At 37.8% G+C, this 15,568-nt stretch overlaps 1 protein-coding gene, 1 long non-coding RNA gene and 1 other non-coding gene across 8 annotated transcripts; 2 read left to right on the forward strand and 1 right to left on the reverse strand.

Annotated features, from left to right (window-relative positions):
• The first annotated feature begins 1,080 nt into the window (after positions 1 to 1,080).
• LOC113317188 lies at positions 1,081 to 5,682 on the forward strand. Its single transcript, XR_003343324.1, has 3 exons — positions 1,081 to 1,453; positions 2,582 to 2,785; positions 4,357 to 5,682. It is a non-coding gene; the product is annotated as an uncharacterized LOC113317188 (long non-coding RNA).
• A 297-nt stretch (positions 5,683 to 5,979) lies between these two features.
• On the forward strand, positions 5,980 to 9,712 carry LOC113317970. 6 transcript variants are annotated; one of them, XM_026566087.1, is made up of 6 exons: positions 5,980 to 6,137; positions 6,280 to 6,309; positions 6,559 to 6,617; positions 6,757 to 6,786; positions 7,042 to 7,095; positions 7,269 to 9,712. In XM_026566087.1, the coding sequence occupies exon 6, from the start codon at positions 7,325 to 7,327 to the stop codon at positions 9,128 to 9,130; it is 1,806 nt and encodes a 601-aa protein (XP_026421872.1). In that variant the 5' UTR covers positions 5,980 to 6,137; positions 6,280 to 6,309; positions 6,559 to 6,617; positions 6,757 to 6,786; positions 7,042 to 7,095; positions 7,269 to 7,324; the 3' UTR covers positions 9,131 to 9,712. The 6 variants fall into 6 exon arrangements, with proteins under 6 accessions (XP_026421872.1, XP_026421874.1, XP_026421871.1 ...); XM_026566089.1 differs by having other exon boundaries at positions 7,052 to 7,095; XM_026566086.1 differs by having other exon boundaries at positions 6,566 to 6,617.
• A 2,663-nt stretch (positions 9,713 to 12,375) lies between these two features.
• On the reverse strand, positions 12,376 to 12,467 carry LOC113319925. Its single transcript, XR_003345896.1, has one exon. It is a non-coding gene; the product is annotated as a small nucleolar RNA SNORD96 family (small nucleolar RNA).
• Positions 12,468 to 15,568: the final 3,101 nt, after the last annotated feature.

The following is a 15,568-nucleotide window of genomic DNA, read 5'->3' on the forward strand; positions in this document are numbered from 1 at the left end:
CTTTTATAAATATACCTTGCTCACGATCCTTCTTCTGTCTGGCTAGCATTTTGGCTTTTTTGGCTCCTATAGGACGTGCATTCTCCTTGTATTTCCAACGAGTCTCTCCATTAGAAAGAACTTCAGTACCATCTTCGTGTGATACAAAGTTGCGATGATTGTTAAACAACTCACTGTTTCGCTAACAGTGAGTTCATAATTATATCCAGGGACCTTTTCTCTAAACAATTCATAACATGCATCATACTTGAATGGTTGTCCTGTTTGATTCTGAAATTGCTTCCAACCATCTTTTGTCTGAAAATTTATATAACAAACATTAATTTTATTACTATTATCACCAACTATATTAAAAAAATTAATAAATATAACTTACCAAATCTTCGTGGCTCGCACCGCTTTTGGTTTGCCGAAATATAACACTAAGAATGAACACGAATTCTTTGACATCTTTTTTTATATTCTTCATCTTGGTTTTTAAGGCTGACCAATCTCTTTCATATGGATTGTCATTGCGTTGGACAAAAATTTGGTGAATACGTATCCAAAACATAGAGGTTTTTTGACCCGAACCCACAATTTCATCCATACTCACATAAATAAATGCAGTAGTAAGATCAATCTCTTCCTGTTGAACAAAATAAAAAACCATTCTTAATGAAACTAAGATATAAAAACTTGAGTACTAGAAGATAAATATAAAAATCAAAGAGGTGTAGTATGAGGAAGGGAAAGAAGAAATAAATTGATGTAAGAAGATAAAATAAGAAATCAACTTATTGGGTGTGGTTTGAGTAGAGAATTAGAGGATTTTGAAAAAATGACCGTTGGGATCCGACGGTGGAGAAGATAGAACCGTTATTAATGATGGATGGTTAGGATCAGATGTGAGAGAGGTGTAAACGAAAAAGGTCAAACAAATATTATTTCCGAAACGGCTACTCAATATCCGTAAAGCAGAATTTCACAACAGCGGTGTGATTTCCCTTCCCTACAAGCGGGATCAAATGTGATCCTCCATGCAGGGAGGAGGGTTAATATCCCTACATGAGTAGGGATTTGGGAGACCATAGGGATTGCCATTTTGGTTTTTTTGAGAGAAACCGAGGGATAGGGAGGGGATGAACCCCTCCATTGTGCTAGCTCTAAGGGGGCGAACAAAACGAATTCTAGGGTCTTACCAAAAAAAACGAATTCTAGGGTTTCATGTCTTTGAAGGGGGAGTTTAATGTCTGAAATTCAGAAATGGCGATCATAAACCCTTCGTTTTCACGTCAATTTCATTTTTCCAAGTAACGTTTTCTTTCACGACTTGTTTGGATTTTGTTTGGATTTTTTTTGCTTTTAACAAGAGGAAGAAGAGATGATGCCAGTGAGAAGGGGGAAGAGTATAAAGGGTATTTGTGTAGGCTTTCGATGAGAGGAGCTGCTAATGATGATACTCTACCGTAAGGTACATTTCCCGCATTTGCCTTGGTTTTTCTGTTTGAATTTTTGTTAGATTTAGGGAATTTTTTGTTTATTTTAGTGATTATTTTGATTAATTAATGAATATGGGTTGTTTTGAAGTAGTGACTTTCGGTTAGTTGTTGATGCGGTTATGTCTGACTGAAAATTCCAATTGCTGTTGAGCAATATATTTTGTTTTGATGTAACTGATTAGGTTTATGCTGTTATGCACGAATGTTTGAGTACCTTACTATGAAACAGATACTTTAACATGTTCGCATGCCGTTAGGGAATAATACCTGGAAACCATGTGTACTTACATTATTTTAGGTTTAAGGGAACGAAAGGGGGTGGGTATTTGTTTTTGTTTAATGGAAATTGTGTAATATATAGTGGAAGAGTACTAGAGTAGGATAACAGAAGTTGGTTAATGGAAACTGGAAAATATCGTTCTGTTTTATCTCACCTATGCTCTCACCAATGCTGCTTTTGGAGATCCGTACTCGGGTTAGAACTTGAACTTAAAAGGATTTTTCTTTGGAAAGTTGTTATTCAAACTGGGGTATCCGTATCTCTTGTTCCCGTTGCTGCTCTTAACATAAATGTCTTTATTTAATTACGGAGAGTTACACCAAAGTGATATACAATAGTTTAAGAAGTGAGAAGGATTGCAGCCTTCTATCCTTCTTTCTTTAAAAGAAAATAGCGAGAAAAAGAACTAATGAAGCATTTTTCATGAGTGGGTAGTAGTTAATGTGAAGTCCACTTTAAATGTTCTGGTGCTGGTGTAGCTCTGTGCACATTAGTCTAAACAGAAAGAGTAAAAACCTTACATATCAGAAAAGGAGAAAAGAAAAATAGGTTATAACTAAAGAGCTTGCAGTGGCATATGCAATGGGCATGCATCGTTGTTACAGCCTCAGGTCGAAGTTGTGCAATTGTTGACCACTATTCCGGCTAAAGATCTTCATGGTAGTTCAGTAACTTAAGTTCATTATTCTATTTATGTTTATTGCAAAAGTATGATCATCAACTCCATATTTTGGCATAGCCTGAAATTTTTAAATTAGATATTTAACCATTTTGGGTTGTTATTAAAGATTTATATTTGATTTTGACGATGTTTCTCAAGGACTTCACATCGGAACAGGACGGCATGATGCCACTTGCCAGTAAATGGATGAAAGGCATACTATGCTGCTATATTGGAGCAATAATGAAATCAATGCTGAATCCTTCACCATCATAAGAGATAGATCGGTTCCAGGGATGGGTGGTCTTTGGCTCAATGCAGATTATGTAAAGCGTATTCATATGTCAGGAGAAGTTTTCTCAGGTTATGATACTCCTATTCTTGTATTATTTTTCCTCGCTATTTCATTGAAAGAATTGAAGTATTAGAGCTGTAGGTATTACCGTTTATGAGTTTTTTTTTTTATATTATTATTAATTCTAAAGTTTACAGCTCTATTCCGTGTATTACTAAAGACTTGGCAATCTTATTTGTTGTCAACTAGTTTTTCAAGACCTAAACAAACTTTATACTTATTCGGCCCTCGGTAGAGCTGCTTGAACATGGTTGTTTGTTGCAAAGTGATATTTGATTTTATGTTCCCTAGCATGCTGCAGAGTTAGGTTATGACTTTTGTACGACTACATGTTAACTCAATCAAATGTCACATAATATATCTGGTTTTGGTTGAAGAAGCTTGATTGTTGTCTGTTGTGGAATAACATTTAATGTCACGTTATTTCAACCACTGCAACAAGTTACACTTGTTTCCTAAGAACTTTGAAATCAAAGTAGAAATCATGGTGGTCTACTAATACTGGTGATGATCACAGAAATAACATAACTTGGCTACCACTTCTTTTTTCCAATTTGTAAAACAGGTGGAATTTGACGTTTTTATGTTTACACTCTACTTGTTTTTGATCCATTAAATTTCGTTCTTCACTTCAACTCAAATGATATGATCAGCAGTTTAAGTTTAGGTGTTTTTTCTTTTGTTTAAATACATAACTCTCTTCTTGCTGTAGTTTTGATTTCATACTTTTGAATTATAGGAAAACCCTCAAAGTGGATGTATATGCTTCCCACCCAAACCACTAGTAATCTACTTGATTACAGAAAATTTCATGTGAACAGTGAGGAAATAAACTTGAATTGAATCAGTTTGTATTTGATATCAGTGGATGTATACTGAGGGCGTACTGCCTGTGTTTTCTTGTTGCTGTTCAGTTTACTAATTTTGGCTTGACTTTTGTTTACTCTAGATGCATTTAAGGTCGTCTATGTTTGTTTGTTTTTTCTTATATGGAAGAAGGAATTATCAGTTTATCAGGTATTCTTCGCATTAGAGGTGCATTATTTTGTATTTATCTAACAATGGCATAGTCACACAGGTACAAGGGTGTGACGTTATGTCTTAGGAAAATGAAATGGCTATATCCAGTCCTATAATAAATAAGATGACAGCCATTTTTGTTTTTCATGTATTCGTGTCTTTCTTTTATTTTTTAAAGCTTTAGAAAACCAAGTTGCAAAAGCACTAAAGGTTGACAGCCAGTGGACCTGACGAGTGCCGGTGTTGTCGCCTTGTCAGCACTGGGATATTCTGAAAAGACAATTCGTTGTACTGTCGTTGTCGCACAGACTTGTGCATTTTTGATTGAAACAACCACTTTCTCGTGTTCTTAACTGTGCAGAATATTCATATGGGTCATTTTGCTGTGCGAAAAGCTAAAACATCCCAAAGGATGTGCTGAATTTAAATTATGCTAGGAGCAGATGATGTAGTTGTTTTGCGATTTCTTAAATTGTGCCTATGTTCATAAATATATCTTCCCTCAAAGTTTCATTAGGTTTCCCTTCAGTTGACAATGTAATTTAATTTTTGTTTTCAGAGGACATCTTAGATCACCTTGGTCCTTGAGGATAAGAAAACAACCCCTTCTGCCTCAACAGTGGAAAATCTATTTGGCCCAGATGGAAAACTCTGTGATGGTGGAGTCAAGTCTTTGAAAAAAATTAGCAGGTGGTTTGAGTTTTTTCAGTTCATCCATACAGTACAGTTACCGATATTCTTAAGTTTACATTACATGAAGCTTCCTTGATGGAGGCCTATCTGCTTCCGATACTTGTTGCTCCTAGCTCTCGCTTCTCCTTGCAGAAAGCAGTTTGAGAAGTTGAGGAAACAGTTGAAACATGCATCTTTTGAAGCGCATTGTTGATGAGCGTGTTAAACAGAATGGAGTTGCTGGAGTTGCGGTAGCCGACAAGGCGACAACGATGGGGACATTGAGAGTGTTGTCGAAGATTCAGCTGCTCAAATGGATGTGATTGCCCAAGAGTCTTCCTCGACTGTTACGAGAGAGCCCAGAATGTGACGACTCAAATGATGAACAGGTTCCTGATTGATTTCCTGTAAAACCACCTGGAACCCTGTAGAGTCTTTACTACATGCAGGACGCATAGTTGTGATGCAGTAATGGTGATGAGATGTTGGATATTGTCCGGCAATGAGTGACTTTTTGATCACCTGTGGTTGTGATGGTGGTTATTAGGTTGTTTTTTTGTTTGTTTGTGGTTTTGTGGGATTCGTGAAGAACAACTTCAGGCTGGACGGAGTGGGATTCAGAAGGCGGTTAAACACTGTTGGCAAGATTACCAAGTTCAAAGAATGCTGAAGGCATCTGGAGAAGAAGATGCAGAGGCTGGTGTTGGTTCCTTTATAGACAAGAGGTTAGATTTGAGCAAGCAATATGTGTATTTGGGGTGTGATGCGGTCAGTAGACCAGGCAGCTACCAGGGCTAGGATCGAGAGTAAGTCGCTCAGTGCGGCATGTGTGCTGCAGCATATAGGATGAAATGAGAAAATGCTAGTCTTCCCCCACCCCCTTCCCCCACCCCTTTCCCCCATTACGTGTCAAGCAGATAGTGGTGTGATGCCACACAAAAGGGCCCCCTGTTAACTCCAATCCAAGGGATCAGGGTTAAGATCGCTGCCACCTAATGGGGGAAAGGGAATGGGGGAAGTGTAGCATCTTTGGATGAAATGTAATAATAAAAAGAGAATGGAAACATAAATCCATATCTGGTTTACATACACAGAGCTTGTATGACTTTTGTAAAAGGGTGCTGCCTGCCAGTGAGCTGTGAAGCACGTGAATATTGTACAAATAATTCTTATTGTTACTAAACTGAGGTTGGGTGTTGCTGCCTCTTATTGTCACTATTTGTTTTGTAAAATATCTCTCTTATGGTGCTGCTGTGATGTTTATTAACTCAGAGTCTCAGACAAAGGCAAAGAGCCGTCGTAATAAAGATTTTGAAATTTGAAATCAAATAAATTTGCTCCCCAAGAAGAAGTTGCCAGTTGGGCTACCGTGTCGCAGGAATGCATAACAACACAATGAGGTTGCATCTGTAAGCTCTCAGATTTCGCATCCATCTCTAATCACAGATCTGACGGTTTTGATGTGCATGTATATTCTGCGCTCATGCAGGTGTTCAACATAGTAAACAAATTGCTTCCACAACCCAATCACTTTAAATACCAAAATTAGCTCCACCAGAGATGAAATTAATCCTGCCTCCTCCTTCTTCTTCTTTAGATTTAGGGTTGTCTCTGAGTAATTTTGGTGGAAATTTTCTTTCTTTCTTCAGCTGGTTTCAATTCTCCCAGGTAACCTCCAATTCCAGTTCAATTTCAGTTTCAATTTGTTTTCGATTTAGGGTTTATTTAAAAAGTGAAGGTATTTGTTTGACGCAAACTGATTCCTTTTTTTTTTTTTTTTTAAATTTTGGTGGAAATTTATTTTCTTCAGCTGACAATATTGGTCTCCAACTCCCAGCAGGTAACCAATTTATTTTCTTCAGCTCACAGTAACTTCAATTTTTGTTTTTGATTTAGGGTATACGTTTTAGTTTTTTTTTTTCCATTCCATGTAGAGCTGCTGCTATTTTTGGGTTCAGTTTTTCAATTTATGTTTTTGGTTTAGGGTATTACTCGTTTTGATTTTTTTTTCCATGTTAAGCTGCTGCAATTTTTCGTTTCAGTTTTGAAGTGCATCTTAAAAGACATTACTGATTTCTTTTTTGATTAGAATACAGGAATTTTGGTGGAAATTTTCTTTCATTCTTCAGCTGGTTTCAATTCTCCCAGGTAACCTCCAATTCCAGTTCAGTTTCAGTTTCAATTTGTTTTCGATTTAGGGTTTATTTAAAACGTGAAGGTATTTGTTTGACGCAAACTGATTCTTTTTTTTTTTTTTTAAATTTTGGTGGAAATTTATTTTCTTCAGCTGACAATATTGGTCTCCAACTCCCAGCAGGTAACCAATTTATTTTCTTCAGCTCACGGTAGCTTCAATTTTTGTTTTTGATTTAGGGTATACGTTTCATTTTTTTTTTCCTTCCATGTAGAGCTGCTGTTATTTTTCGTTTCAGTTTTCCAATTTATGTTTTTGGTTTAGGGTATTACTCAGTTTTGATTTTTTTTTTCACTTTTCTTTTCCATGTTGAGCTGCTTGAGTTTTTCGTTTCAGTTTTGAAGTGGCATCTTAAAATATATTTTCTTTTTTAATTAGGGCCTCTCAGAAAAGAATACAGGAATTTTGGTGGAAATTTGAGCTGGTTTCCAGGTACTTGTGTATTCCAATTTCAATATCAATTTTTGTTGAGCTGCTGCTGTTTTCTTTGCATATCAATTTGGGTTGCATTATATATCATCAGATTCTTTGCATATCAATTTGGGTTGCATTATATATCATCAAATCAAGTAAAAATAGAATAATTGTTATTTCTTATACTGTAGGAAGCAACTAGCAGCTAGCTCCATCAATAATTATTTATTTTAAGTTATTGGCGGTGATGAACATCACACAGCCCCCGCAAATTGGTTGTGGTGGTGAGCATATAAGCACCACAACTACTATGACAGCGATTGAGATGAAGCAGAAAAGAGCATATAAAAGAAAAGATTGTGGTGATACAAATACTTCCACAGTCACGAAGAAGAAGAAACGAGCATATACTAGAAAAGATTGCATTGGTACAAATACTCCGACCGTGATGGAGAAGAAGAAAAGACCATATAGAAGAAAGAAGTACCTTCCTCATGATTTAGTCATGGAAGAAATATTAACCAAGCTTCCAGTCCCGACACTCGTAACGTCTGTTCTGGTATCCAAACGCTGGTATAACTCCATTCACAATGATCACAAACGCTTAACTTATTCTCATTTCCTTCAATCGCAGAAACAGCCCAATGTTATCCTTAGTCTTTTAAATGTTAGGGATTGTGATGTGGTTGTTAAAAAGACAGGTAAGCCTAGGTATGGATCTTACTTTTTCAAATTTACTGCTGGAATGTACGACCGTGAAAATGAAAATGCTCTACAGTTTGACAAGTTTCGAGGTGGTAATGTTGGTCGTGGTATATGTGAAATGGTCGGTTACTGTCGTGGTCTACCTTGTATAGCTGCAGCAGATGAATACTCGACTGATTACATAATTGTGGACCCAAACAGGAAAGACTTTCTCCATATCTTTTCAGACTTCTTCGGTGCCGGTGCCTGCATCATCTGTCACGGATTTGGTTTCGATCACTCAGCTAACGTGTACAAGTTAGTAAGCATTTTTCGTACTATTGAAAAGGAGCTTAACATTATGGTATTTACATTGGGAACTAAATCATGGAGAAATGTCACTGCTACAACCAAGCCCATATCAGGTCGTCCTATCACAAAGATAAGAGCGCCCACGGGTAGCGACAGATCAGCCATCTTGTGCAACACTAGTAGCAGCAGCGGCAGTGGATGTTTGGTTTGGAAGATAATAACAACTCTGGGGGGAGCAGGATCTGATGATATCCAGCATGATAACAGTAATGCTGTTAATGATAGTGAGATGGAGATGCTATTGTCGTTCAATCTCCATGATGAGAAGTTTCAGTTCATTCAACTACCAGCTAAAAGTACAACTGACGAGCAGCAGAAGCACTTGCATGTTGATTATCCTCATCTTCTGGAGTTCAAGGGATCTCCTTGTATTGCTCGTGTCGAAAAAATATCAGGGAATGGAAGTGATTATCCTCATCGTTGCTGTGATGATCATCAGGGTAGTAGTAGTAGTTGCTGCTGTTGTTGTAAAGTTCATTTGTACATTTTGAAGGATAAAGTCAAGCAAGTTTGGGTTAAGGAAGAGAGTTTTGATGTTCGTGTGACTTCTTCTCCCGAATGGTCAAGGAAGCAGGCATCAGATCCCTGCTGTTTTTGTTTCGGCAGTACTACTACTGCGCCTCCTACTCGCATCTTCAGTTTCTCAGATCAGATATTACTTTACTGGTTCAAAGGGATATCTCTTCAAATTTACAACTTACGTTCTGAAAAACTTCAGCATGTTGTTCCTTATAATTATACAGAGTATGTTCTCTTTGGAAATAAGATGAAAGAACCACGGCACATCTTTATTTCGGGTGATGATGATATTTATTGCTCCAATAAGGATTATCAGCTGCACCGTCATGAGGAGAACTTCCTTTCTCTGCAAACCTTCATACCAGAAGGAGTGGAAGGGGTTGATGCTGATGATTTCTATAAGTTAGATTTGGAGAAATCGTCGGGATACATATTTATCTACAGAGGCTCCAAAGTGTGTTATCCTCTTTTTAGTTAGTACACATATGTACCAACTTTATTATCATGGTAACTGTCTTCAGTTTACTAGATAATTAAGTTTTCTCGGATCAGATGTGTTACGTAACTGGTTCAACTGGGATTTATCAAGTTAAGAACTTGCGATCTGAAAAACTTCTGCGATCTGAAAAATTTCAGCTTGTGCTGCCTTTTAATCTTAAAGGGGTTGTTGTCTTTCGAGCTAAGGACACATTTTTAATTCTGGTGATAATGATACTCATTGCTCCAATATGAGAACTTCCTTTCTCTGCAAACCTTCATTCCAGTAGGAGCGGCTGGAGTCTAAAGTTTTCAATGAATTAGATTTGAAGTGTGATGACCGTCCATGTTCGGCATATATGTTTATCTACAGAGTTTCACAAGTTATGTACTAACTTATTATCTTGGTAACTGTCATCAGTTTGGTAAAGTTTTAGAGTTGCTGGCATGCTTTATTAGGAGAACGTAGAATTTAGACCTTTGATTATATTTATGAGCATATCATAAACTGCAATGAACTTCGATGTTATGGATTTATGTTGATGAACTTAAAAGGGTACAAAGTTCATTTGGGTTTTCTTTTCCTCACTCTCTACCAGAAGTGGGAAATTTAGGTACATGGATTGAACCAGCTTACTAAAATTCAAGTAAATGAGCCTCGAGTGATTGCAGTTACTCAGCAATCACTAACCATTGACACCGCCGTCGCAATTCGAATTACTTAGTTGGGTGCATTTGATTCTCATGGTTTAGTATCATATCTTCAACTTCAGGCTCGTTATCTGAGAGTTTACTCAAATTCATCTGACTTGGGGCGCAATTGAATTTGGGTCAAATGATTGCAGTTATTTGAATTTAATTAGATGAGCCTCACTAACCATTAGGGGTGTAATTTGGGCCGGGCCGGGCTGCCCGGCCTAATTATTAAATGGGACGGCATAGGGCGGGTAGAAACATCTCTTGCCCATGGAATTAAATGGGACGGTATAGGGTGGGCGGGATGATTTATCTATAGTTAGTACCCATGGCCTTCCCAAGCCTGTTATGTAATTTGGGCTCAGACGATAGGTTCGGGAGGGCCTTGAAAATTAGTTAAAATTAATATTACAAAATAGTCCGCGAGTTACAACACCAGAGGTATCACTATCCATACACAAAAACTCCAATAAAACAATTTTTTCACAAAAACCCCATTTAACATAAACTGTCTATATTACCCTCTAATTTAAATCATCCCAACAAAAATAAAAACCAACCCCACCTTTAATTTTATAATTTCCACCAACAATAGCACACCATCGTGCCACCACCACTGACCACCACCACTGCACCTCCACCACCATCGCCACCGCGCCACCACCACTGACCACCATCGCCGCCAACCACCACCTCCAACCACCACCACTGCACCTTCACCACCGCACCTCCACCACCTCCGACCACCACCACTGCACCTCCACCACCGCCACTGCACCTCCACCACTGCACCGCCACCTCCGAATACCACTGCCGCACCTCCACCGCCACCACACCACCACCGCCGTCCACCACCTCCCACCACCACCACCGACACACCACCGCCGTCTGCCACCACCACCACCGTCTGCCACCGCCACCGCCGTCGTCCACCACCACCAGCCATCACCACCACTATCGACCACCACCGATCACCAACGCCGTTGACCACAACCGACCAAAACCAGCACCACCTGCCACACCGCCACCAGGACCGCCCACCACCACCACCGACCAAAAATTAGATGAAACCGATTTTGGTTTCATCATAAAAATAAGATGAAACCATTATGTTAGTGTCAAACATTCACAGATTAGAATGTCAGGTTTCAACAACTAATCCCTCGACATATATAAATCAGGGGAAATCATCACATGTATCAAAGGGAATATCATGAAACATAATCATATAGAGTTATGAATTTCAGTTCACGTATCAGAGTCAAACCTTCTTGTTTTCTTCACTCAAGAGTTTTTGAAGCGAAGGTAAACCCAGAAACTGCAAATGATAAAATTGCCAAGCCAAACAGACATATACATGTCTGTAAGGCACTACGAACAACATGTAAACTGGGGACCAAGAAGCCAAATCTTAGACAGAAAATGAATAATGGGTGAATGATAGATTACACCAACCGCAGTTGACAAAAAGGTGAGAATTGACTCTATAATTTTCTTCCTTTTTGTAAGGCAATTCCAAAGCATTAAGGTATCCCCACATTTTTCCTCTGCTTCCTCCTCCCACACCTTCTTCTTATACTTATGCTTAAGTTAGGAATTGACTCTACCATTAAGGTGTTCTTCATATAAGAGTATCATCATCAAAAGCTCTTCATATGACCTTATTCTTCAATCATCATCTACAATGATGGAATACGAACTAAGATCACCAAATAAAGCTGCATAACAACATATAAAGCGAATCAGCATCAAAATCTCTTTATACGCTGCATATCAAAGCTGATTAATAAAGATTAATTAAGAGTCGTAACATATCAACAATGCAGTAGTACTAAAAATCGCACTAGTTGGAAAATTACATAACATCAGAATTACAAAGAACACCTTCACAACAGTCTTCCACTCAACAAGGCTTTATAATTTTGTTGGGTGAATACACAACTTGCTACTACAACATATATATAGTTTGTTCGAAAGAGAGTGGTGAGAAAGATATTTTCTCAAATCTAAGGTAGAAAGAAGACTATTAACCAACCGATTACTCCATCTGACAAGTTAACTATCTCATATGCTTATCACGAAATCAACTGTATCTAGTTATTCAAATCTTATGTAGCAATATTAATCAGTAATCGGTATCAAGAAATCTATTAGTTTTCACCAGTTTAGAATTTTTGATGACCCCAAAAACAACATCTGTTAGTCTGTTTCACCTTTAGCTAAGGTCACTGACAATGAGAAGTTAACTAAGATATCAAGAGAAACCAAAAAAATGTATATGAAAGGAAAAACAATGGTTTCCCAAGACAGAACCAGTAATTTGTGTATCATGTTTCCTAATAAACTTAAAGGTTCGAAAAGTTTAAGAGCATACATACATGTCTATTGATAACCAAAAAGTTTTTTTATCTCAAGACCAATCATAAGGAAGGAAAATATAATGCTAAATCTGAATAATGTAAGGTGTGGTCTCAGTTGGTCTTACCAGTTTAGGACCACTAGCTACATATGTTGACGTGAAGATCAGTCTCAAAAGAAATTTAAATTAACAAGCCTCGGAATTGCAGAATACGTAACCAAGGCGTTAAGCCATTCAGTTCCAAAAGATGGTGTTCTTTATAATTCAATATCCTCATAGGCTACATCTAAACTACAATTTGTTAAAAATATGTGAGTGACCAATAACGTCATCCAATGGGGAAAATGAAAAAGCGTCTTGCTCATTGTTTTACCATTCCAAGTAACATTTGGACCTTAGCAAAAATCAAATACTATAAGAACACAAGGAAAGGTGTAATCATAGTCAGTGGTGACTCAGTGCATCTGTAAGGCACATCACATGGTTTACAAAAAGCAAAATGAAAAATCAAATCCCGACATAGTAATGCAATTTCTGGTCTACAAAGACTAAAGCAACTATAAGAACTACAAACAATATTTAAATCATGGTAGTGGCTATTAACTACACAATAAGTCTCAACCACCAGATTATTTCTTACTTTCGGGCAGGTGATCAATCAAACCACTGCACATTGCAAGCAGAGAACAAAATTAGATCGGGCTACAACCTACTGTAAGGAACCCATCGACTACTAATAAGAAAACCAATCAACATCCGGCTAGAATTTCGTATGAAATTAGATGTTAAAACAGGAATCAGTTTTATTTATTCTAGAATTAAACTGGCCAAGATTAGTACATCATTAAGAGATAACAGAGTATGCATGAGACAACAGAGTACTTAAGATTAAAATATAATCATTCATATAAAATTACTAGCCCTCGTAAGCAGACACTCCAAGCAACTCAAAAGAGAATCATGACAAGATAATCATATATCTTACCACAGAAGGAAATACAAGTGAAAAAGCTTTAGCCCCCTGTAACTTCCATTTAATAGATGCAGATAATTTCCTGGCATGAAAAAGAAGAGCACAATCAAATCAATGGAAAACATAATGATAATCAGATGCGCATCACTTTCACTCCAATCTTAGAAACAACTGGAAGACATGTTCGTTACATTCATACAGAAATCAAGGATGACTTATACAAAGTAGAAAGATCTAGCACATAATCTTTAACCTAGCAGAAATATGTTATATTACCTTAAACACACCGAGTCCCATACCATTCCTCACTCAAAAAACAAAACTACTAAATCATATTCTCATTAGAAGGCGTTTGTATTAGCTGAGATACCTTGTTAGTTCTTATAATCTTAATCATACATGCATTAAGCATCTAATTATCCAAATCACAAACTGAAGAGATGGGAAAATGGATCTAAAAAAAACCCTCAACAAACTAATTTCATTCTCATAAACAACATTGGAAAACAAATAAACCCATAATTCATGTACAAATAAGGAACCCTAATTGAATTTCCCTAAACCAAATTAAGAAAACATGCAATCATGGTAATTACGACCTACCCAAGTAATGAATTGAAAAAAAATGAAATCAACCTACAACACCTTGATCAAATAACTAACCAATTGAATTAGGGAAGAAGAAATTTGTAAAAACAAAACTAGTTAGGAAGATCCTTACCTCTCGCACCCGAAATTGACAAACCCCAATGCTTAAATTTAGCTGAAATCCTAAAACTCTTGTGTTTGGAGGTAAAGAAGATACTCAATGGAAATGGTTACTTCAGATTTCTACTGATAGATACGTTTTGATTTCGGTTAGGACGATGAATGATTTGTGACAGTGAGTTTCGATCTTTGATGTGAGAGTGAGGTTCCTCTTCGATTTCTAACTGTGATTTCTAATTATTGAGAAACAAATTGGATTTTCAATCTAGAGTTCTGGGAGTTTCTGTGTAGAGAGGAGAAGTATGAAGAGGAAAATGAAAACGAAAATGAATTTAGTTTTTAGGATGAGTTGATTAATAAAAAATCAAAGGCAGAGATGATCAATAATAGAAAGATCAACGGCTACTATTAACTGTTATATAAATAGCCGGGTAGGCGGGTAGGGTAGGATAATTTCGATCTTTACCCGTCACCCTACCCATCTAGCAGCGGTTAAGAAATCTCTACTCGTTACCCTATCCGCCAAATAATGGGTAGAATAGGATACGGTTAAAAATTGGCGGATAGGGTAAGATTGGCGGATATGGACATGGTTTGTGCACCCTTAGTGGGAACCTATTCATCCATTTCTGGCGAAGTGAAATTCAGCAAGAGAGGAATACAATTAGTTAGGGTCGCTCAATACATATCAAGGACAAAATTTCGATTTAAAACTAACGCTTTACAGATTTTTATGCTTGAAGTTTTAAAATCATCATTTTTTTTCATTATTATTATTATTTTTTCATTTCATCATCTTTTTTTTTGTTAACAGAACATGTTATAAGATGTCAAGAATTGGTATCGAATACTTAGCTTTCTTTATGAGAAGGTGAATTCCGCCTACAAGCTTCTCTTTGTGGAATCTGTATCAATAGTTGATGTGCATTCGATGCCCCTTTTCGCTACAGGCTTAGCTCTTGTTTACCACTTCAATTTTTTACAAGCGACAATGGAAGCTCGAATTAAAAGCCGCTGATGTGGGAACGCCACTGCAGTTGATACGCCAGGACTCGGCTAATAGCCGCCGATATGGGAACGCCAACGCTGATAGCCGCTGATACCGGAGCGCCGATATTGGACGTCCAAAGTCGATTCATCAATTTTTATAATCAGAAGTCGAAGAGAGAAACCCGCTGCTTTCTCTTGATGGAAGCTGGTGTCATGAGGAGATAGCCACTGGGTGGAGGTGGTAGGTTGTTTTTGGGACGCCGCCATTGCTGAGTTACTCTCATTTCTTTTAGAGAAATTGGAGAGAAACGAAGGCGCTGAAGAGGGATGGAGGCGCTGTAGAGAGAGGTGGAGGCGCCAGAGAGAGATGGAGGCGTTGTAGAGAGAGGTGGAGGCGCCAGAGAGGGATGGAGGCGCTGTAGAGACAGGTGGAGGCACCAGAGAGGGAAGGAGGCGCTGTAGTTAAGTTTGGATGCCGCCATTATGGGTTTTGGTTTATTTCTTCTTTTATACAACTTTGGAGAGAGAGAAAAATTCAGAGAGAAAAGAAGAGAAAGGTGGAGGCGCCAGAGAGGGAAGGAGGCGTTGTTGAGATAGAAAAGTTGGAGAAAAGTGTGGGCGTGTTATGTGTTGACGCTGAAGAGATTAAGTTATACAAGTTGGCAGTGATGATTTGACGTTGCTGCATTGGTTGACACTGAATGATTATCAAG

The sequence above is a fragment of the Papaver somniferum genome, chromosome 10, assembly GCF_003573695.1.
Source record: "Papaver somniferum cultivar HN1 chromosome 10, ASM357369v1, whole genome shotgun sequence".
In the NCBI taxonomy this organism is placed as follows: Eukaryota; Viridiplantae; Streptophyta; class Magnoliopsida; order Ranunculales; family Papaveraceae; genus Papaver; species Papaver somniferum.